The 20721-nt window shown below is 44.4% G+C and overlaps 2 protein-coding genes across 4 annotated transcripts in view; one reads left to right on the top strand and one right to left on the bottom strand.

Moving 5' to 3' along the window:
* Window positions 1-3109: 3109 nt before the first annotated feature.
* On the bottom strand, window positions 3110-8210 carry LOC125759551 (uncharacterized). 3 transcript variants are annotated; one of them, XR_007417138.1, is made up of 2 exons: window positions 8014-8210; window positions 3110-3588 (listed from the first exon to the last, which is right to left on the bottom strand). XR_007417138.1 is itself a non-coding variant. In XM_049418477.1 (2 exons), exons 1-2 carry the CDS (start codon window positions 8112-8114, stop codon window positions 3301-3303), a joined length of 315 nt encoding a protein of 104 aa, XP_049274434.1. In that variant the 5' UTR covers window positions 8115-8210; the 3' UTR covers window positions 3110-3300. The 3 variants fall into 3 exon arrangements, 1 of the variants encoding a protein (XP_049274434.1); XR_007417137.1 differs by having other exon boundaries at window positions 8018-8210; XM_049418477.1 differs by having other exon boundaries at window positions 8088-8210.
* Window positions 8211-8520: 310 nt separating this feature from the next.
* The window catches only part of LOC119404683 (plasmanylethanolamine desaturase), a 102899-nt gene continuing 90698 nt past the window's right edge, over window positions 8521-20721 (top strand). Inside the window, exon 1 of the mRNA XM_037671299.2 lies at window positions 8521-8868. Coding sequence (XP_037527227.1) covers window positions 8676-8868 — 193 coding nt within the window. The 5' untranslated portion in view covers window positions 8521-8675. The remainder of the gene's footprint in view (window positions 8869-20721) is intronic.

Raw genomic sequence — 20721 nt, 5'->3', positions numbered from 1 at the left:
CTTGGCATCTGTGTGACTGCTAGCCTGTTATGGCATCCACATATTAATTGTGTAAACAACAATACTGCACTCTTAGGTACTAAAACAAAAATTTCCCAGCATCACTTAAACTACAACTTTATAAAGTGCTTGTTCACCGAAAACTGGAAAATGCAGCTTCTATCTGGTATCCCTGCTTGAAATTCCACAGTGAAATCCATGTAGAACAGTGCTGCTTGATTTATTTCAAACAACTATCACTGCATTGCCAGCATTACTAAAATGAAGTCGATCTTGCTCCTACCTAACTGGTCATGTGACACCAAATAGAACACTTATGCTTACTTAACAAACCTTTTTATCATGATATGCTCCGCAATTTACTTCTCTCTAGTCCATCAAGGTGCCTAGACCATTGTCATAGGATAACAAGTGAATTTTCTGCAGCACATATATGGTCTTTTCTACCCCGAACAATTAAACAGCAGAACTGTTTGTCAGTAGTTACTGTTCATGGTAACTAGGCTTGTGCGAATAGTAAATTTTAGGTTCGAAGCGAATAGTGATTTGGTTGAATAATTTTGAATCGAATTCGAATAGTATATATCACGTATTATAAAAAAAATGAGCTAATTTGTCATGACCCAACAAACCTGCACAATATTCTTTTTTAAACTGAAATAAGGCATGTGCAAATATCATTCTTTTTGGTACAAAGGCAAGTGGAAGCAACTTTGAAGAGTAGCAAGATTTCACATTCAGTAGAATGCAAGTCATAACCTGTAAAATATGTTACGTTTTAAAATTTACTACACTTAAGAGCATATAAGCCGTTATAACAAGCTTTTAAACTTAAAACATGATGGATCGATGCGACGGTAATATGTTCATTTAACCTTGAAGCGGGGCTTCGCGACAGTGCGGATTTCCCCTGGATAGGTGTATTCACGGCATAGCACCCCTCCACTGCAGTGAAACCAGCTTCACAGAGGGTTACATGCAGTTTATATATGACTATTCTTTTATTTCGAATACTTCGAAATCTCCAATAATTTAAGTTCGTTTCGAAGTGAATTCGAATACTTTAATATTCGTTCGAACATTCAAAGCGCTCAAATATTCGCCCATGCCTAATGACAACCTATTTAGATAAAGCCTAACTGGTCAATTTAATTACATAACTTAGCCATTTATCGCCGTGTGCATAGTACCGCGAGTGCAGTTATACTTTTGTTTGTGCATTACAAGAAAACTGACATGTTTACAGAAGTGTTATAACCTACTCTTACGTTTGATTGCTGCGTACTTGGATCATTCTTGCATTTCTCCTCTCTGTAACACAGTCTTGAGGCTTTCAGGGTAGCACAAATAAATAAATAAGCAAGGTGTGCAGGGTTGCAGAACACCCAGTGAAATAGCTAGGCCACTTGTTTGATTTTCTGCAATTTTGCTAAATTAGTAAAGATTGGGAGTAACATAGAAAGAATTGCTCGGTTGCTTTCATGGAGCAGTAATTGATCACTCTAATAGAATTATACTTTCGAAGTAATTGTAATCGGACCCTAGTGTGTACAAGTCGAGAAGTCAACTCCTCACAGCACTTTACACTGTCACAATGAACAAGTAACGTTAATACAACTCTGACGAATTTTGAAATTGTAAAAAAAAAAATTAATAGGGGTGTTTGAATATTTGGGATTGTGAATACGAATCTTGTTATCTGATTATAAAATTAACGTGCTGTAATTTTCGAATATTTGTTTTGCTCAAGCTGTCGAACCAAAAAGAGATAAGGTTAGCTTGGGTTTGGTTTCTTAAGCGCTATCCTCCTAGGGTTCAATACGGTCCATTTCGCTCCAGTTCAGTTCCAGTTTGGAGAAATAAAATTCTACAAGAGTTTGAAATACTGAACCACTTCATGAACCGGTGTGTCACAGTAAACTTAATCTTCGACATGTTGCACAGTGCCATTGACTTAAATGAGCCGAGCTGAAACACTCCAGGCAGCACTGATCAAGTGACTGCACTCAGTTTAGCAATGCAGTCGTAGTGCGTAACCAGTCGTAACGCTAGTACCAGATCTTGACCTCCAATGCGGTGCCGGCGGGAGATTTTTCCTGTGCGTTGTTGAACAATAAAAAATTCGCAGCGTGCGTGTTAACTAAAAGCCGAATTCTTCTGTCTCTCATTCCCCATTAGCAGCCATTGGCATGTTCCAGTAGGGAACGTTAGTAGAAGTAGAAGTGTAAGTGTTAGCTAAAAGCCGACTTCTTCTGTCTCTCATTCCCATTAGCAGCCATTGTTTACCTCCAAGGTAGTGCCTGGTGAGATTTCTCCTGTGCGTGATTAAACAATAAAAATTTTGTTCAAAACGCATCGTGTGATGATGTCATCACATGCCATAGTTGCTTGGTTGAAGGTGGTCCAATCACAGAGGCAGTGCAAAACCAGGTGAGGTGCAGAAAACTTGGCAGTGCCACCGATCCTGGGGGCAGTGCAAAACCACGTTAGGTGCAGAAAGCTTTCAAAGGGGGGCAGGGAAGGATCGGTACATTGACTGAAGAAGCAGATGGCTTTCACCTTTGATTTGTCTTAGGCGGATGCATAAGGACCCTGTGAGTTTTTTAGCAATTTTTCCATGCAACTACCTATTTGTTTCCGATCATGCCTTGTGACTGCAGTGGTCATGAAGTGGCAGAGCATACACCTCCAATGCAGGAGGTACTGAGTTTGATTCCCATTGCCACAAGACACTCACTGTTTTTTCTAAAGGGGAGAGAAGTACCCCAACTTGTCACTCGGAAACATGAATACTCACCTCTAGACGGTGACCTTCCCTTTCCACTCTCTTCTGTATTTCACTTCCCCTCACCCCCATGATCCGCCACCATGCTACCTTATGGGCTGCAGAAACTCACGTCTTTCTCAAGCACTGTCTCTCTCGTGTTGTGCTGAGCACATGCAACATCTGCAAGTTTTGTTGGGAGGTAGCAGGAATTGGCCAGTGGAAATGATCATCAATGTCTTTACAAACATATCAATGAAATATAGAGAAAATATACCTGCAGCAAGCATACTCATAAACACGGCCCTCTTATAAGCACTGTGTTTCATGGCATGCTGGGGCTACGTGGACACTGCTGTGAGCTGCTCGTTATCTCCTGTGCCAGAGTGAGAAGCCAAATTGAGTCATCTCCTGTGGACATGCCCTGGGCTACAAATGGCTCGTTGACGCCAAATATAGCACATGGGACTTACCACAACAGGCAGGCAGGCAGGCAAAGAACTTTATTATTATCCGGAGGCGGCGCTCGACCCTCTTTAGGGGGTGACACCGGTGGGCCACTCCCACGACGGGACGGGGAGGTTAAACTCCACGGCCATGTCACGGGCCCTCTGGATGGCCCTAAGCTGGTCTCCTTTGTCTTGGCTAGTGAGCAGGTAGTTCCAGTCAGCCTCCATAGAGGGAGACTCGCTGCTCCCGTGCAACGCAGGGCATTGCCACAGCATGTGTTGTAAGGTGCATTTGGGGTGGCCACAGCGCGGGCACCCCGGCTCTATGCCATCCATGTACTTGGAACATTTTAAAGGCGATGCATACGCCTCCGTCTGTAACAAACGTAGAGTTATTGATTGAGCCCTGTTTAAGTGTGGGTGCGGGAGTGGGTACCTCCGCCTCTCCAACTGGTAATGTTTGCAGATTTCATTAAATGTTAACAACGGATCTCTGAAGTACCAAGTAACGTCCTCAGCCTCCGATTGGTTCTCCCCGACGTGGAATGTGAGACCTCGCGCCCGGGAGTGAGCCAATTCGTTGGCATTGAGGATGGTTCCGTGTACGTGTCGGCCAACGTGTGCCAGTGCAAACTAACAAAATAAAAAAAGCTTGCGCAGCCCTTCAACGTATTTGTCCTTGATCTTTCTCTTTCCGCCATTTTAATCAGTCTCTCCATGTACATATAACTGTTGTCAAATATGCTTTGCGCCACTTTGTTCAGAATCAACAACTGATATTTTTTTTCTGCTCAGGTTCGGTTTGGTTAAAGGCATTTTCTGAGATTATCGGTTCAGGTTCACTTCCTGTTCCAGTGAAAATTCCGGGTTTTGTTTCAGGTATGGTTTTACACCATGGTTTTGTTCGAAATTAAGCGACAACAAAAGCTTTTGCAGACTACAAGGGAAAAGCCAGATGCAAGTGGAGATGCTTGTGAATTATTCTTCTGCAGGAAAAATGTAGTAGTTGAGCAGATGCACAAAAGTTCCCATGCAAATACATGAATGAGATAACTTATGCATAATAGTTCCTTTGTTAAATAAGCATGTAGTATCACTTTGGGCAACCTGCATTTGCTTCACAGTGTGCATCGCTAATTAACAAATATAGGTTGATTGGACTAAAGTGACTAGGCTGCTCAACGCGACTAGGCCCATCAAGCTGCGATCACTTTCTTGAACAAAACTGATTTGGCCTCCTGTTTACAGACATTTTTCCATGTTCCTGCTTATTTCTGTCCGAGTCTCCGCCATTTGTTTATTTCCTATTTTCTTTCCTCCTATCTTTGTTTCCTTTATTTACGAATTCCTTCCTCTCAAAAGAGTAGGCAGGCATTGTGCCCCACTTGGTGGCAGTTGTCAGCCTGTTCCCTCCAGATTTGTGACCTTGTTGTGTTGTGTGTATTATATAGTAATAAAAATAATTTGTTATGAATTGCCCAGTTTCAACATGTATGGATTTCTTTAAAAGATTGGTATGGTTGTGCTATACGCATCTGGTGACATGGCTGTTTCTTTGCTTCGTTACTGCCATTGTCATGGCACACCAAAGACAACCACATTTCCCAACTTTCTCATTTACGAGCTTCACCTTTGAGCAAAGAAAAAACAGTTAACAGTATTAAATGTATCACATAATGTAAATAAAAAATTGTTGAACAAGGAATGTCGCTGGAGCACACGTTTCGACAAGGGGACTTGTCTTCGTCAGCAGTTGCTGCTCTGACAAAAACAAGCCCTTTGTTGAAATGTTAACTCCAGCCAGCAACATTCCTTGTTCGGTGATTGCTCATCACTCTAAGGCTCCATCTTCAACTTCCACCTTGTTTGGCTTATGTGGGTAAGCCTTTTGTAGTCAAGCAGACTCCACAGAACCTCTGTATTTGTCTTTGTTTAGGATACTCGAAAGACGCAGGTTCGATCCCGGCCGCGGTGGCCGTGTACTGTGCAATATCAGTGCACAATAAAGAAACCCAGAAGGTTGAAATTTTCGGAGCCCTCTACTATGGTGTGCCTTGTAATAATATCATGGTTTTGGCACGTAAAACCCCAGAAGTTACACTTTGTTTAGAAATTGGCAATATTCTATAAAAGATCTTACAACTGGAGGCTATTTTTCTTGAATATTCATATTAGTTAGAAAATTGAGCTTTCCAAACATACCAAATAAATCAGTCTCCGAGGCACTGGTGTGGCTGAATGTAAAATGCACATGCTGTTTTATATTAAAGAGTAATGACTGTACAGGCTGCTGTTGCCAGACACATTTGGGAGATGACTGATCAGCCTCAATCATTCGAAGCTATTGTTCACACATAATGCTCTGCTTTACATCGTCTAATACACTCTCGTGCACTTTTATAACCGGTGTGACAAAAGAAGTCTCTGATCTAAATACTTGTGGCTATATCGTGCTGAAAACGCTAGTTTTTGTTGAATCGACAAAGCTTACTGAAGCAAATATTTTTGGTGTCAACTGGAAAATAAAATTGATTACAGCTGTGTAAATTAAAAGTCAGGTTTAAACACAAGTCAGGAGAATGCAGTTATCATTGTCACTAGGACCAGTGAATGAACATCATGACACACATATGCTAGATAATTTTGGTCCAGGGCACATGAAGTTGGGCTATGTTGTTCAACAGCTTCGCTGGCCAATCATGTCCATGTGGATAAGTACCAATCAAAATACATACATTTTTTCGTTTGTTGGAACCAGTTAGGGTTATTTTAAGTTCCACTATCACAACTCCATGAGCCAAATTCATGTGTACGAAGTCCACAGCAGAGTGCTGGCATGCTGGTGTGGTCATGCACTCACACACTGGCTTATTACTAAGAAGCCAGGGTGGTTCAGCAGACCTTGTTCTGATGCACTGCATTGTTAGGGGGGAAAAAAAACTGCACTTTTCCAACACTTGCTTAAACTGACACTATGGCATGATACTGAAACATTTGCTACATGATTTGTGCTGACCACTCTTCTCAACCATTACCTTTTCTATGTGCTCTATAATGGCTTATTGAAGGTAAAGCAGGGGGTATTGAATCAACCGACTGCCTTTCCCTGGTGTCAGTATTGCTTAAGCTCCTTTGCCTCTGGTGGCATTGTATATGTGTAAGCGAGAGAACAAACACTTATTTTCAAAACTCATGTCTCATGATGGCGAGTATATGGTGGAGTAGAGTTGTCCGGGAGTAGGTCATCTTGCCCAAGTTGGCGAACCATGCATGTCATGTAATTATGTTAAGATAAAGCGAGTGTCATTGGGGCATATTGGCTCCGAGGCATTGTCAGTGGGCTAGTGTCAGTATGGGACCACACACTTAATTTGAAATGAGGCATACCCAAGGCTTGATCAGATGAAAAATTCGTGAACAGAGGGTGTCACTGAAGCCGAAGCTTTGACAAGTGGACTTGTCTTCTAAAAGGCTGCAGCTGCTTTCCTTAGCGCATTTATGTATGTACTTCGTACCCTCTCCTCCAAACTAAAGAGGAGGAAAGGGCAACTGCGAAAACATGGTTGGGGGCGGGGGAGAAAGTAAGGGCCGGCGTGCTGAATTGGATGAGTCAAAAAAAAAAAAAGGTACAGTCAGAGAAAAAAAAAAGCAGGGGTGGTATTTGCGTCGAAGGGTAGAAAGGGAGGTAGATATTTCGCTGAATTATGGTTGTCACAAGGAAGCCGCACCTGACAATGCTAATTTCACGATGATAAGCACAGTCAGAAATTCCTAATAATAATAATATCTGGGGATTAACGTCCCAAAACCACGATATGATTATGAGAGACGCCGTAGTGGAGGGCTCCGGAAATTTCGACCACCTGGGGTTCTTTAACGTGCACCTAAATCTAAGTACACGGGCCTCAAATATTTGCGCCTCCATCGAAAATGCAGCCGCGGCCGGGATTCGATCCCGCGACCTTCGGAGTAAAATTCCTAGTTAATTCGCACTGGTTTTCGTTGTGTATGCACCATATTGGATCGATGCGGCTTGTATTTTGTGTTGCGTGAAGTTGTTTGGTGGCATGTTGGTTCCCGAGTGTGGCGTGTTTTCTTGAAGAAGTATAGGGCAGTCTGGGGCACTCTTTTCTGTCTATTCAGAGAGTTTTCAAGTGGGCCCTTTGTTCCTGACAGCGCTATGTAATCTGTGTAGGAGGTGCTGTGGATCGCACATGTTTTGTACCAGCAGTCCAGAACCAGCAGGTGAAAATCGCAACCAAGATTACTTGGGCTGAGATAAGTGAAGCAAGGTAGTGACGGCAGGCCGCCTGTCGACACAGGTTGTCTTTTACTAATTGTGTACTATCTAGCCCGGGGGCGTATTGTGTGGCATTAGGGGCCGCGTAATGTACTGAAATTTTCCTGAGGGGAGGACTCGACTGCTGAAGAAAGAAATGTTGCTAATGCATGCACTAAGCGCCGGCCGGCTCGCATTGGCGCTATCCAAAAACGTTTGACAACGCTACGGCGACCAGAAATTACGCTTCGTTCCTGCTCGTACTGCACAGCTCAAACTAATTTGTATAGGTGTGTTATTCATGGTCAGCGCGATGCGCACTACGTAGACCGCCGCAAGCCACTGCAGTCTAGCATAAGAGACTTCCAAGAGCAGTGATCGCAACAGTAGGCCGCTTATGCTTCAACCACAGAACACCTACTACATTGAGGAAATAACGTTCTCTTTTCTCCATTGTAAAGACCTACAACCGACTTCACTATGTTTGAACAGATCACTTCACCAGAGAATAGTTTACATACGCACTCTACAACCCTTCGAAATTCAACCACAGTTACCACGGTCCCGGGAACAGAACAAAGCAGGCAGAACATACATAGAACCATGGCTGACCAGAGAACATCTACAACCGCTACTACCGCTACACCACGGCAGCAGAGAACATCGACAGTGGAGTGACTGCAGAACCAGGCAGAACTGCAGAACCACAGATCAGAACACTTGCAGAACCAAGGAGGTTTGAATAAAAATTGCTTTAGAACTACTCAGAAACCAACGTTACGGTGGTGGCGCTACGTTTGCTTTCATTTGGGTGTTCTTTGGCACTTCCTAGTGACTTTCATGTTTATTAAACGGGCTACATTGCTTTTAAAAATGCCGACAAAATATATTGCATATGAAGCAAAAAATAAATAAAAATACATATTGTGCGTAGAGTAGTGCACGAATGCCCCAGGAGGCGCTGCCCTCCACCTATTTACTCCGCGTGTGAGAGGCGCGGTCTGTTTTATTTTTTTTTCCCTCTCCGTGGGAGGAGAGCCTCTCCGCTTGCAAATGAGGTTGTGATAGCGAAGTGTGCGGGCAGACCGGTCCGTCTTCGACACCGACTCTTCCGTTTCTTTCTGTTCCTTTAATTTTGCAAGAATTTTTATTGCGACTGTCCTGACTTACTTCTTGAAAACCAATGGCAATGGCGTGCAATCTATTACCCCCCGTCAAAACTGAAAAACAGATTCTCGAAAACTCAATGCCCGAAGACGACCCGAACAGCAACTCGGACGCATATCAACCGAGCAACGCAGTCGACGGCCAGCTGAAGCCAAGGTGGGGCCCACACCATGCTGGCGCTCGAGAGCTGGCGGGACTTTACACCCGAGGTGAGACCCAGAGGAGCCCGGAGAAGCATCCTTCCGGGTCGTCGTTCTTTTCGGCACCCGTGTCATGTCGAGTGCGACATCAGGAGCCTCTTCTTTTTCTTTTACTGCACGGCTTCACATACTAGGACCTTATTCCAAAGCAGTCGCGTCGATTCTCTACTGGTTCGTTTCAAAACGGGCACCAAATGTGACCTTGTTAAAAGCTGTCTGCTATGCGGACTTCGGTATCACCACTATAAACTGTCGCGAGGCAGGTTGAATAAGCTGCGGAAGCACAGGTAGCGTTGAATTTGTCAGATGCCACTATCAAGCACGTCCCGGAGCTGTTGTCTGCACGCGCCTACACGACCGGCGAGATAGAGCGTGTGGACTGCGTCGTAGCTGTCAGTGTGCCGAATGCCGGCTACGGTGGCAGCCTGGGCCGGTATGAATCATCGTGGCAGCTTTCCTTATATACACCTCAGGGTGGTTAACGGTTGTGGGACCTACTGCATTACTTTCTACAGAACCACTGTTTTACTTGAATGCGCGCCTGTAAGATTTATGCCATGTTCGCACATTTAAGCATCGCTGCCAGTTTCATTCATTTTCTGACTGACTGTTAAGTGGCTGCGTATACGTATGTGTACATAGGTCAACGAAATTGGTGAATGTACTAGCTCTGTCACCATGTGGATCAGTTAGGCTGTCAACGTTAATCTTTCTTTGTGTGTGTGTGTGTGTGTGTGTGTGTGTGTGTGTGTGTGTGTGTGTGTGTGTGTGTGTGTGTGTGTGTGTGTGTGTGTGTGTGTGTGTGTGTGTGTGTACTTGGTCGAAGAGCGAGACGGAAAATACTTGCGAACGAAGAACGATTTTCCGGTTGCGAAAATGCCGCCCAACAACTCATTTTCTAATGCTTTGTGGGCTATTATGCTCGCTGTTCGCTAATACGTTAACGTTTTCCGCTGCAGCGGTCCCCAAATGTTTAAATTGTCCATATCCACCATTAAAAAAAAAAGTCAGATCCAGCATATGTGTAGTATGTGTCTTAGTTTGGCTACTTTACGATGGTACTCGACATGCTTTCATGTGAAGTCGAACAGCAAGATCAACAGTTTTAGAAAAGCATTGAGAACAGAAGCTCACAGACTATGGATTACTGGAGTAGTTGAGAAAACGAACAGTTTGCACGTGGCTTCAAACACTCGATTAATTTTGAGGTCCTAAAAGAATCCTCTCCCGTTTTATAAGGGGAGAATCGCGGATATATATATATATATATATATATATATATATATATATATATATATAATATATATGGGATGGTGCTTTCTGATGGCATCACGTTTGTTGATCAAAATGTTCTGACTTTTTCGACGATCAATTTCATAAGAGAACAAATAATATCATTCAAGCACCGCCAACAATGTATATACACTACATACGTAAAAAACAAAACACCAGTGCAGTCTTCAATAGTATTGCTTTTTTTTTTCTTTTATGTTTTAACGTGGAGAATTATACTAGCTGCTCCCGGGTTTCCTTTCTGTACGACTGTTTCTTGTCGAGTAGACTGGGCTGATCCTTGAGTCAGTTGGTCAAACATGGAAATATTTCAACCAAATTAAAACTGCGCTAATTAAATGCGATGACTTGGTAGGCCGATATGACATCTCGCCCGATACACTAACGGAAGATCTCGTACTAAAATTGATTGATTGATCATGTGTTCGTCAGAGGTGTTGACGTGTAAATGTCGCTTGTCTGTACGTACACCGCTGCTCTCCTTTGCGCGTCGAGTTCTCCTACAAGTCATCACTGCGTACGACAGGGGCGTCGCCAGAAATGTTTTTCGAGGAGGGGGGAACGTTCAGAAAAACCAACCTCTAGGTATGGTCGTGCGTGGGTTTGTATGCGTGCATGACATACCCGTGCCAAATTGAAAAATTTCGGAAAGGGGGGAGGTACACCCAGGTATGCCACAGTGGTGTCCAAGTTGCATATGTGACCTCGAAACGCGTGTTTGCGTTTAGCAGAAGGTAAAAAAAAAGTAGGAAATAAAATACAGACGTGTCCTTTGCATCGTATTACTCGTATCTACGGCGAAGCTTAACGTAGATACAAGTAAGCGCGTTGGATCTTCCGTATTTAAAATATATATACATATATTTCTGGTGTAATAATTCGCGGGTATTATAATGTGGATCTAACGGTTCAGTCATTTTTACAAATAGCGCAGTGACTTCCTCTGCTGCAGCCCTTACCCATTATAGCTCCTTCTGTTTATTTACACCTTGCTTAGTGACTGCGTTGTTCTTTGCCATTTTATTTACGTACCGAAAATTTTGCCGCAACCAGAAAATTCAGATCGAGGAGCAACAACGGGAAGTTGCGTAGCCGGTGCAGTTTCTGACAGTGAGACGAGGGAAAGCTCCTGAACCGAGGAACAGCTAGCAGCGTCGAATGGGCGAAATGCAAAACAGCGTGAAATTAGGAAGGAGGCCGAACAACAGGGTTGGCCAAGCGTGGCAACAGCCGTTGGTAAAAAGGCCAGGCTTCGTCGTCCTTAAAGGGGCCCTGCAACACTTTTTAAGCATGGTCAGAAAACGCTGCCGATCGGTAGTCGAAGCTCCTGAGAACATGCGAGCGAGGGCCGGATTAAATGTGCGGAGGGCCCGGTTCAAAAAAATAAGGGGGCCCCTCGCCCCGCCCCCTTTCTTTCCCACTTTGTCATCTGGTCATGCTTGAGGCTTGACGCTTTTTAGATTTAGCTGCAAAGAACACAAGCCATATTTATTCTAAGCCTCTCCGGAGTGTGTAATATCACCTGGGCGTTTTCTTTCTTGCGGAGCACGTGGAGAGATTGTCATCGTAATAATTAACTATATCAGGAGACGAAGACACATCGACAGCATTAAGATTTGTCTGGTTCCTTGGATCATACTGAAAGAAGACTAAACTCTGCGAGAAGTTAAGACGAAAAGAAGGAATGCATACGACACTTAGAAGTGCAGTCCAAGCGCCGTGTGTGTTTCTTCCATTCGTCTTAACCTATAGCGTTGTTTACCCTTATTTCAAGAGAGGACATCTTCCCTCGAAAATCAGGTAGCGCCTTTGTGAAAAATAGCTTCCTCTATCTGCTTCAGCTTCACTGATTCGGTAGCGCACGCTTTGGTTGCCTGCGTGCGAGCACTGCCGAAGTTGACAGGTGGGCCTTTTTCAGAAACTGTTTGCATGTACTTACAGTAAATACGCTACCAATCGTCTAGCTACTTTTGATTTCATACAACAACACACATTTAAGCTCTTCTAAGGCAGCATTTCGATATAGTGCTATTATGCATATTGTATATGCCTACTGATCACAACAAGTAATACAGATGGTTTAAAATTAAAATATCTTCAATATGGGAAGGGGGTGGGCCAAATCGTTCGGAAAAGGTGGCGCCTATAAAAAATGAGATCCGTGTAGAACTTTCACAAAAACGTTTTTAATAAGACTCGAAAAACGAGCACACATATTTTCATTTATGCACAAATCGGTCGCTTTTAAACATGTAATAGGGTTACATTTTTGCAGGCAATATTCACTTTCATAGGGCTATAGGAGAAGGAAACACATTCATTGCACACATCTTTTCTGCGTTTAAACTGCGGAATATCTTGATATTTTTACGAAATATTTCTTCTTAAACATAGGGTACAAAATTGGTGAACTCTTTCGCAGAAATGCAACCTTGAAATGGGGCGTGTATACCTATTATCATGTTCTCTGTTTTCATTATTCTTTTAAGTAGAGAAAGAAGGTATGTACGTTTCTACAAGCGTTTTCGTGTCTTTTGCTGAGACAGTTTGTTGATCAGCTCTTCAACATTTACCCTCCTAAGAACCTCCGTCTCTACGCTCAGCAGTGACAAATCACTGAGGCGGCTGTCGGTCATCGTTGATCGAAGCCTGTTTTTGATCAATTTCAGTTTGCTGGATCGTTCACCAGTGCAATTTGTGACCATTAAGCAAAAAAAAATTCCAAGAGCCACATGGACATCAGGGAAAGAACCTTCAAGCTTTTCACGAATTAGAAGTTCAAAAGTGTTAAAAGAAGTTCAAAAGTGATGGTCAGTTGAAGACCCCCACCACAACGCTCAAGCAATTGCGGTGAGGGTCTGCTGGCGGCCAGATAGTGGATATATGTTGTAGATATTTCCTGCGCACAACCTTTACCAAGTGATGGTCTCTTAAGTTTCCCTATATAACCACCAAGCAGGAATTAAGACAGAACGGCAATGCCGGAAGCGAAGAATCGAACCATATTACTCCTTCGGAGTCCTGGCATAATCAGGAAGTTCCGTACCATACAAATATTTCATGGTACGTTGTTTACACTATAATGAAAGCATACTATAGCATACCTATGCGTCAGCTTCATACCGGTTATTTTCATTCAGCGCATTAAACGATATTTCAAACAGGAACCACTCTCTATGCGCTTTCGCATTGTGTGTTGGACCGTAGCTGCCAAAATCCTCGTCAGGCTGCTCTATGTGTCCATCCGCTGGATCAGCTCCTTCCCTCTACACGACGCATGGTCTTGGGCGAGTAAAAGGTTTTTACCACAGACTGCAGAACTGTGAGCTGACTTCAAGATTATGCACGTTATGCAACGAACAACCTCTTAGAAGCATGTATATTGATGATTGAAATAGACCATCTGTTTCTATCTGGGGAATCCAGCAGGAGGGTTAAACTTTTTCGAACAAAACAACGAAATCGGCCATTTTTTCTGGCCCTTGGGGGGGGGGGGGGGGGGGGGGGGGGCTAAAACCGGAGGGCCCGGTTCATTTGAACCCTTTGAACCCTGGATAATCCGCCCCTGTGCGAGCCAAACATTATAGCGCAGCACGTGGCCTGGATCCAACTTACAAGTAATTCTCAAAGTCAGCTAGAAATCGCTCGCTCTTCTCTCTACAAATGATGCTCTAAACCCAAATGACCGCACGCTCGCCGGTATACCAAAGGATAGAAAAAGCACGGAACAACTCCTCTCCTAATCGACGGATTCTAAAATTTTTATGGCATTCCATTCGTGAGGCAATAAACTCCCTTAATGAAGCCGTTCGATGATTACTTGGAAAAGTGCTGCAGGGCCCCTTTAAAACTCGGTAGGAAGCACAGCGTCTGGAGTCCGCAAAGCGTTCGGCGAGCGCACGGAAGGACGCGCGAATCGGGAGGCGGGCATATCTGCCGTGGCGGAAGACTAACAATATTCGCAGCCGTGTATTCGTTGGCGCGGCGGCCGTGTCGTTTGTTCACGGCGACGGATTAAAACACAGCACGTAGCCAGTTGTCGCACGCATTTTTTAGGGAATCGAATAATTAATTCTGAACAGAGCGTCTTTATCAACCACAAACGAGCTGCGGTTCGGTGTGTCGGAGCAGCCCAGTTGCTCTGTGCGCATTTGTCATCAGAATATACGTATACGCAAATAATAATAATAATAATAATAATAATAATAATAATAATAATAATAATATAATAATAATAATAATAATAATAATTATTATTATTATTATTATTATTATTATTATTATTATTATTATCATCATCATCATCATCATCAAGCCTGCTTCACCTCCGCCTCGGATCGGCCCGGTATTGCAATATGTGTGTAGGTCGACCCAAGCACACTTTCTTTTTCGGGTAAGTGAGGACGACGCCGTGAAAAATCCCGACCGACTAGAGGCCAACAGCGTCGCCGTTGTATTTCATTTCACTATACTCCATGCACCAGCGTGGAAAGCTCAATCAGTGGGTGGCTCCTAATTCTCCATGATTCGGTAATTTATTGCAATTCGCCCCACTGTAAACGCGTTCGTCGTTTGTGCGTCATCGACGCGTTGAAGGTGATTGCCGCATGCGCACAGGCCGATTTGCGTGTGCGGGCCCGCTGAAATTTTCTTCAAATCAAGGCAGCGTGGATGGCAATCGCAGTGTGGGCGATGTGAGCACGCATTGGGGGAGGGCTTAGCCCAAACCGCGGTGCTGGCTGGTTGGTTGGGCTGCGCGGCGAAAGAAGTGTTCGCGTTATTTTTAAAGGTTTGCAGACAGGAAATTAATGGGTGATTATTTATCTACGTTGCTACACGGAACATAATAACGGCAGTAATACGCGCTGTCGTGCCCAGTAATTAAATGTCACACAACTCCAAATTTCGAAATTCCCGTCAGCACAGGCGAATAACCTTGCAATGAGTAAAGAGCGTTCGGATGCCACGGAGGTCGCGGGAACCACCAAAGCGCTGTCGGCAACGAGCGTGTGCGTCCTCTGCTCGATTTGCGCACCGTTTTTTGCTCTTAATAATGACGTTTTCACGATGGTTACTATGACGAGTCTGGAGGCCACATTTCTCTTTTCAATGCGAAATAAATTACCTTCTAGCTGTTCACCAAACAATGCTGTGTGTCGGCCTAGTTGGAATAAATTCGTATTGAATTCATCAGTGCTTGTGTCGCTCTTCGTTGTCCCTGTGTTTCCGCGCAAATATTGTCAAGACGTTCATGAAAGCGTGTCTTGTGAAAGTGTGAAGTCTATGTTCCAGTAATGTATAGCCTCTAAAAGTCGTTTCTGTACAATATATTTTACCAATCGTGCGTTTTAACCATCGCTCGCTGAATTTTCTGTATTCTGGTTATTCTGAAATTCGTATGAACCATGTTCTATGTTTGAGGTCATACTGCTCTTCTGCAGATGTGATCGTTGTAATGAAGTCGTCGGCACTTTGCCGCGTCACACGAGAAGCCAGCCTTTCTTGCATGTCACATAAGAAGCCAAACTTTCTGCCCCCCCCCCCCTTTTTCTCTTTCGTTTCTTGTAAATAACCTGGGTAGGTGTGTACAGCTTTTAAATCTCGTGTTACCTTCTAGCAACACATCCGAAAAGCCGGTGGGGATGCGGAGGTGGATCGGCTGTCAGCGAGGTGTGCCCGTTGAATAAAACGCTATTTGAAGTCAGCGGCTTCGCGGTTCGTGTAGTGCGCTCGCACATGGTGACAGGTGCAGCCGTTGACAAGCCTCGGCAGCTGTCTGAAGCGCGATGTACTGCCTGCGTCACTTACTGTTGGCAGGCGCGACGTGCGCAGCCGTAATCTCTCAGAGGAAGCTCGACCGTCCTTTGATGGTACCTTTTGTCTGGCGACTACGCCGGATTAGGCCTAACAACTGCTGGCGACAGCTTGTGTCGGTGGTGGGTGTAATAAGTTCGCCGACCTGAGCGCTTTATAGTAATAATTAATGTTAATAATATAATAAATATTTTATTAGGGGCGCGCGGTGACCACTGTAGCTTTTCTTTTTTTATATTGAAGGTGCCGGTTTTTATTAATTTTTATGTGACCCGAATAACGCTGCCGAAAATTCCCATCAACTAGAGTATGGTGGCTAGCCACCATAACTAGAGGATAGATAACGGCATCGCTGTAAGAAAAAAAAGAAAGAAAAAACACGAGGACGGAGACATATTCGATGGTTTCCTCGTTCTTCCAATTGCCCTTTCTTTCGTATGATATGCTAAAACAGTGCCAGTAAGCGCACCATTGTTCTGCGTAATAAAACTACACATTCATGCATAAAACCTGAACACGCTATGTCGGATAAAGCACACGTACACCTCTTTATCTATATTGGAAGAATGCTTTGAATTAAATATTCGGCGTGTGCCGATATCCTTGGTCAGTGCTCCAGAATGGGCATGTGTGCATGCCACTGCGCGCGGTGCAGCATATAGGCCTTAACAGATGCGTGATGTCGTAGTCCTCTACGCTTATTCACCTGTCATCGTCAACAAGCACGTCGCCTTCGACCTCCTGACATTGTTGCATGTTGGATGTCTCGCACTGCGCATCCGCCTGATTTGTTATTAGCATTTCGACATAGCTTGTGAGCGGTGTATTGAGCGAACACCGCATGAGGTTGTACACCGCTGCATGCATATAGGATCAAAGTAAACACGATTGTACAAGACCAGCGGCTGTTCGTTCGGTCAGCCCGTAACCGCCGTAGTCTAAATTTATTTGGCTATAGGCTGTATATAGATAACATAACTTTAAGGAAATTGACGCTAAACGTGACAAAATTGATACAGGTCGCTGTCCTTGTGAGCGACTCTGTGCTTCTGTTGTCTGAAGTATATGACTGCACAGACGCACCGCCTCGGACTGTGTCCACTCATTTCAATTTTCAATATTGCTTCCTGCTTGCGTCAGGGCGCTCCGTGTGAGCAATTAAATCATGTTTGAAAACTAAATTTTGTTTCATGCGTTGTAGAATCTGCACTGGTGCTGCGCTCATGTAAACTTTCAGCCTCTGGCAGAAAGGGGCGATGCGTCGGAGGAGGTGTAACTTCGACGGCTACACGTACCAACAGCATTATCGATATCGTCACTATGGCTTTTTAAATATATTTATCGGTAACATGCATTCATCACTCATTTTAGATTACCGCACTATTGTGAAGCAATCTGTTTTCTTGTTACGTGTTAAATACGCCTGTCATCACTGGCAAATTTAGTGTCATTTTGACAGAGTGCACTTACGCTCCCAGAATGTCACTTAGGCGGCGCGCTGCTGCACGTGAAAGAGAAGTATACTTTGGAAATGATGATAATGGCGATGGGTAATTAAATAGCACAGCTAATATTTATTTCAGGCAATATTTATTAAATAACAATGAGTTACGTCTATAAGCAGCCCTTAGAATAAACTTTAGGTACAAACGCGGCAGATGCTGCCATCGCATGCCCCTGGCGGCCGCGGCCGTAGACTGCCTGAGAGCTTGAATAGCAAACTAGTTTTTGTGGCGTAGTATGTTTTAATGCATAACAATATTCCTAATAAATTGAGTTTGGTGAATGAACTCACCGGCAAGGTGTGCTTTGCAGCGAGTGTCACTAAGCGTTCCCGTGTGACAGCGTGTGAATGACACTAGCGGTCAAGTGCACTCCCTCAAAATGCACTGTCCCGTATGACAGGTGTATTCGTTTTTTTTTTTTTTGTCTCGTGTTCATGTTGTTTACTTAAATGAACTGTTTATCACCTACTGCCTGCCAGCAAACGTTACTGAAGTTCAGGCTGTGAGATACCTCGGGTATTTTAATGTTGCTCATGCATACCGAGCGATGTCTTGCTAAATATTGCTTTTTTAAGTGGAAACACTCATTGAAGGTCTTGTTTGGCAACTGGCACAAATAATTGACGTAATTATGACGCAGCTGAATTTCTTCGAGAGAAAGACGTAACTTGTACGATAAATTGCAGTCTAGTGTTAGGCAGTCAGCGACTTTTCACTAGGTGCCTAATTGTTCACCTATATAACCCCCGCCGCCGGAGGATCGTTTGTCCTTTCGGGGATAAGGTCCCCGTGTCCTCCGAGGATGCGCGCGTAGGGTGGGGAGGGGTCGCGCCAACACCCTCTAGTCTAGAGGTTGTTGGTGATCCGCAGTCCCTCCCGTGTCTCCCGCGGATTTCTCCCTCGACCTGGACAGGAAGCCACTGGAATCTGAACTTGGCAACGTTCAACGCACGGACCCTCTCAGGTGAAGCTAGGCTAGCGGCGCTTCTAGAGGAGTTAGGACTGAGCGCTTCGCGGGTTGGTAATCCATACAAACTAAAAGCTGCGCGAAAAAAAAAAAAAAACGGGTACGAGAAAGGAAGAGAGGTGTGACTATATAGCAACTAAAGATTTATTGTCAGACACTGCTCAAACTGGTTGACCAACCGATTCATGAACTGCAGAGCTTCGTTGACAGGGCAGCCGCCGTCTAATCTGTGCATACATTGTAAAAAATGGTGGGGTGGTGCCATCAAATTTCGAAGCTATAACAAGCCTGTTGTGGGTTTCCTCTGTATGCAAGGACACTCCACACGAAGTGTCGGACACAGCAAACGTTTAGAATATATTTTAATTCACTTCCAAAGTGTACCTAAATGCCCATTCTCCCGAGCGAAACCCATCGCTAGCGCGCCAACACTGACGTAGATCTGTAGGATGGGCAACGAAAGTTGTAGTGACGTCACACCAAATCTACTGTAGTAATGTGAGTGACCTCCGGACTTCCGCCACTTCCGCAACGTACATACCGGCTGTAGTGAACTAGAATATATTCCAGTTCACTACAGTAGCGGCAAAGCATCGATTGCTACATCACTCGCCGAGTTTCGATCGCTTCTTGGCTAGTGCGTCACAGCCTTGTGTGGTCACGTGACTGCGCCTCCTACACTTCTACGTCACTGCCCAACCTCGGCGCCCAGAAACCGAAACCGAAAGTTGTCAACATCAAAAGGCGATATTAAATTATTTAGCTAGAATACATGAATCTTGGTGCGTGCGTCATGCTTCCCGGAGCTATAGGAAACGCTTACAGCAAAGAACGCGCAAGCCGTAAATTTGGTGGCACCACCCCTTTAAAGGCCAACTCCGGTGATTTTTTGAGGTCGATGGATCTCAATGACATTCGCTGGGTACGTTCCTTTGCACGTTTCCGTCATTTATGCCAAATTACAGGCTTGAGACATGCGCAGATTGTTTGCAAATGAATTTTAAAGATTGTCTGCAAACGCCCTCCTGGCTTCCCACAATTATTGGCAACATTGCGTCTGTGACTTAAGTATTGGTAAGGCGGCGGAAGTGACGCAGCCGAGGGCACCGCTAACTTCTGCGCTTCGGCCGCTACAGCGAGCGTCTGCTGTGAACAAGGCGACAGACAGCGTTGGTTTGGTCGGCGCTTCGCTGGTCGTCCCGGCTGTCACAGTTTTCATACTCCGCGCCGGCGTGACCGGCATGCCTTGCACGACTTCCGGTTCGTTCGTAACAACGTCTACGTCATACGTAGACAGTACACTCGGTTGGGTTTCGGTTTCGGTGTTGCGCTTTCTTGCTTATTTAAAATTATTCTCCAATTTGCCGAGTATTTCTGCTATCGGGCCCGTAACAGGAGCGTCTCAGGAACATAAAAGCACCACTACTTTGACATGGCCAAAAAATCGTTAAGCATATATAGGACCGCGCGAAAAATTACTGAAGTTTGCTTTATTCATAACTCCGGCGACACGTGCGTGGCAAGGCCGTGTGTTGTGCTGCCTAGACTGTGAATTGATTATTTAACCGCCAATCTGTAAACTTTCACATGTTTGTATGTACCATGGTACTTATATATGTATCCGGCAGTAAATCTTCAGTTGCTAGTCTTCGCTTGTCTCGTGTTCCTTTGTCGTCCTTTTTTTTTTTTTCACGCAACCGAGAAAGTGTTAAAGTAGGGTAGAAGGTAAATATGCAGGAGACAAAGATAATGTTAGGGAGAGAGATCGAGAGTTCACAAATGGCCGCCGCCGGACCCTAGAATCTGCACAAGAGTGTATATTTAAGTCAACTGATAAGGCAGCCTTCTCATGCAAAGAAAATTCACTAAAAAAAAATAAGGATGGGCTTGAGCGCATGTGGCAGACCTTAACCATGACTTGAAACTTACCGCTGTCTTTAAAGCGGAATGTACGACTATTGCAGTCTACCAGTACTACTATCATACGGGGCAGAAACTTGGAGGATAACAAAGACACTCGAGAAGTCGTTAAGGACCTCGCATCGCGCAATGGAACGTAAAATTATCGGCGTAACATTAAGAGATAAGAAGAGAGTAGAGTGGATCAGAGAACAAACAGGGTATAGCCGATGTTCTTGTTGTTATTAAAGGGGCCCTGCAACACTTTTCCATGAAATCATAGAATGGCTTCATTGAAGGAGTCTACTGCCTCACGAATCGACTACCGCATTCGCACGCTTTAAGCCTCTCCTTTCGTACTAGCGAGCGCGCTGAAAGCTATGC

Source organism: Rhipicephalus sanguineus, chromosome 1, assembly GCF_013339695.2.
Source record: "Rhipicephalus sanguineus isolate Rsan-2018 chromosome 1, BIME_Rsan_1.4, whole genome shotgun sequence".
Classification (NCBI taxonomy): domain Eukaryota; kingdom Metazoa; phylum Arthropoda; class Arachnida; order Ixodida; family Ixodidae; genus Rhipicephalus; species Rhipicephalus sanguineus.
This window is presented reverse-complemented; position numbering and strand designations above follow the sequence as displayed.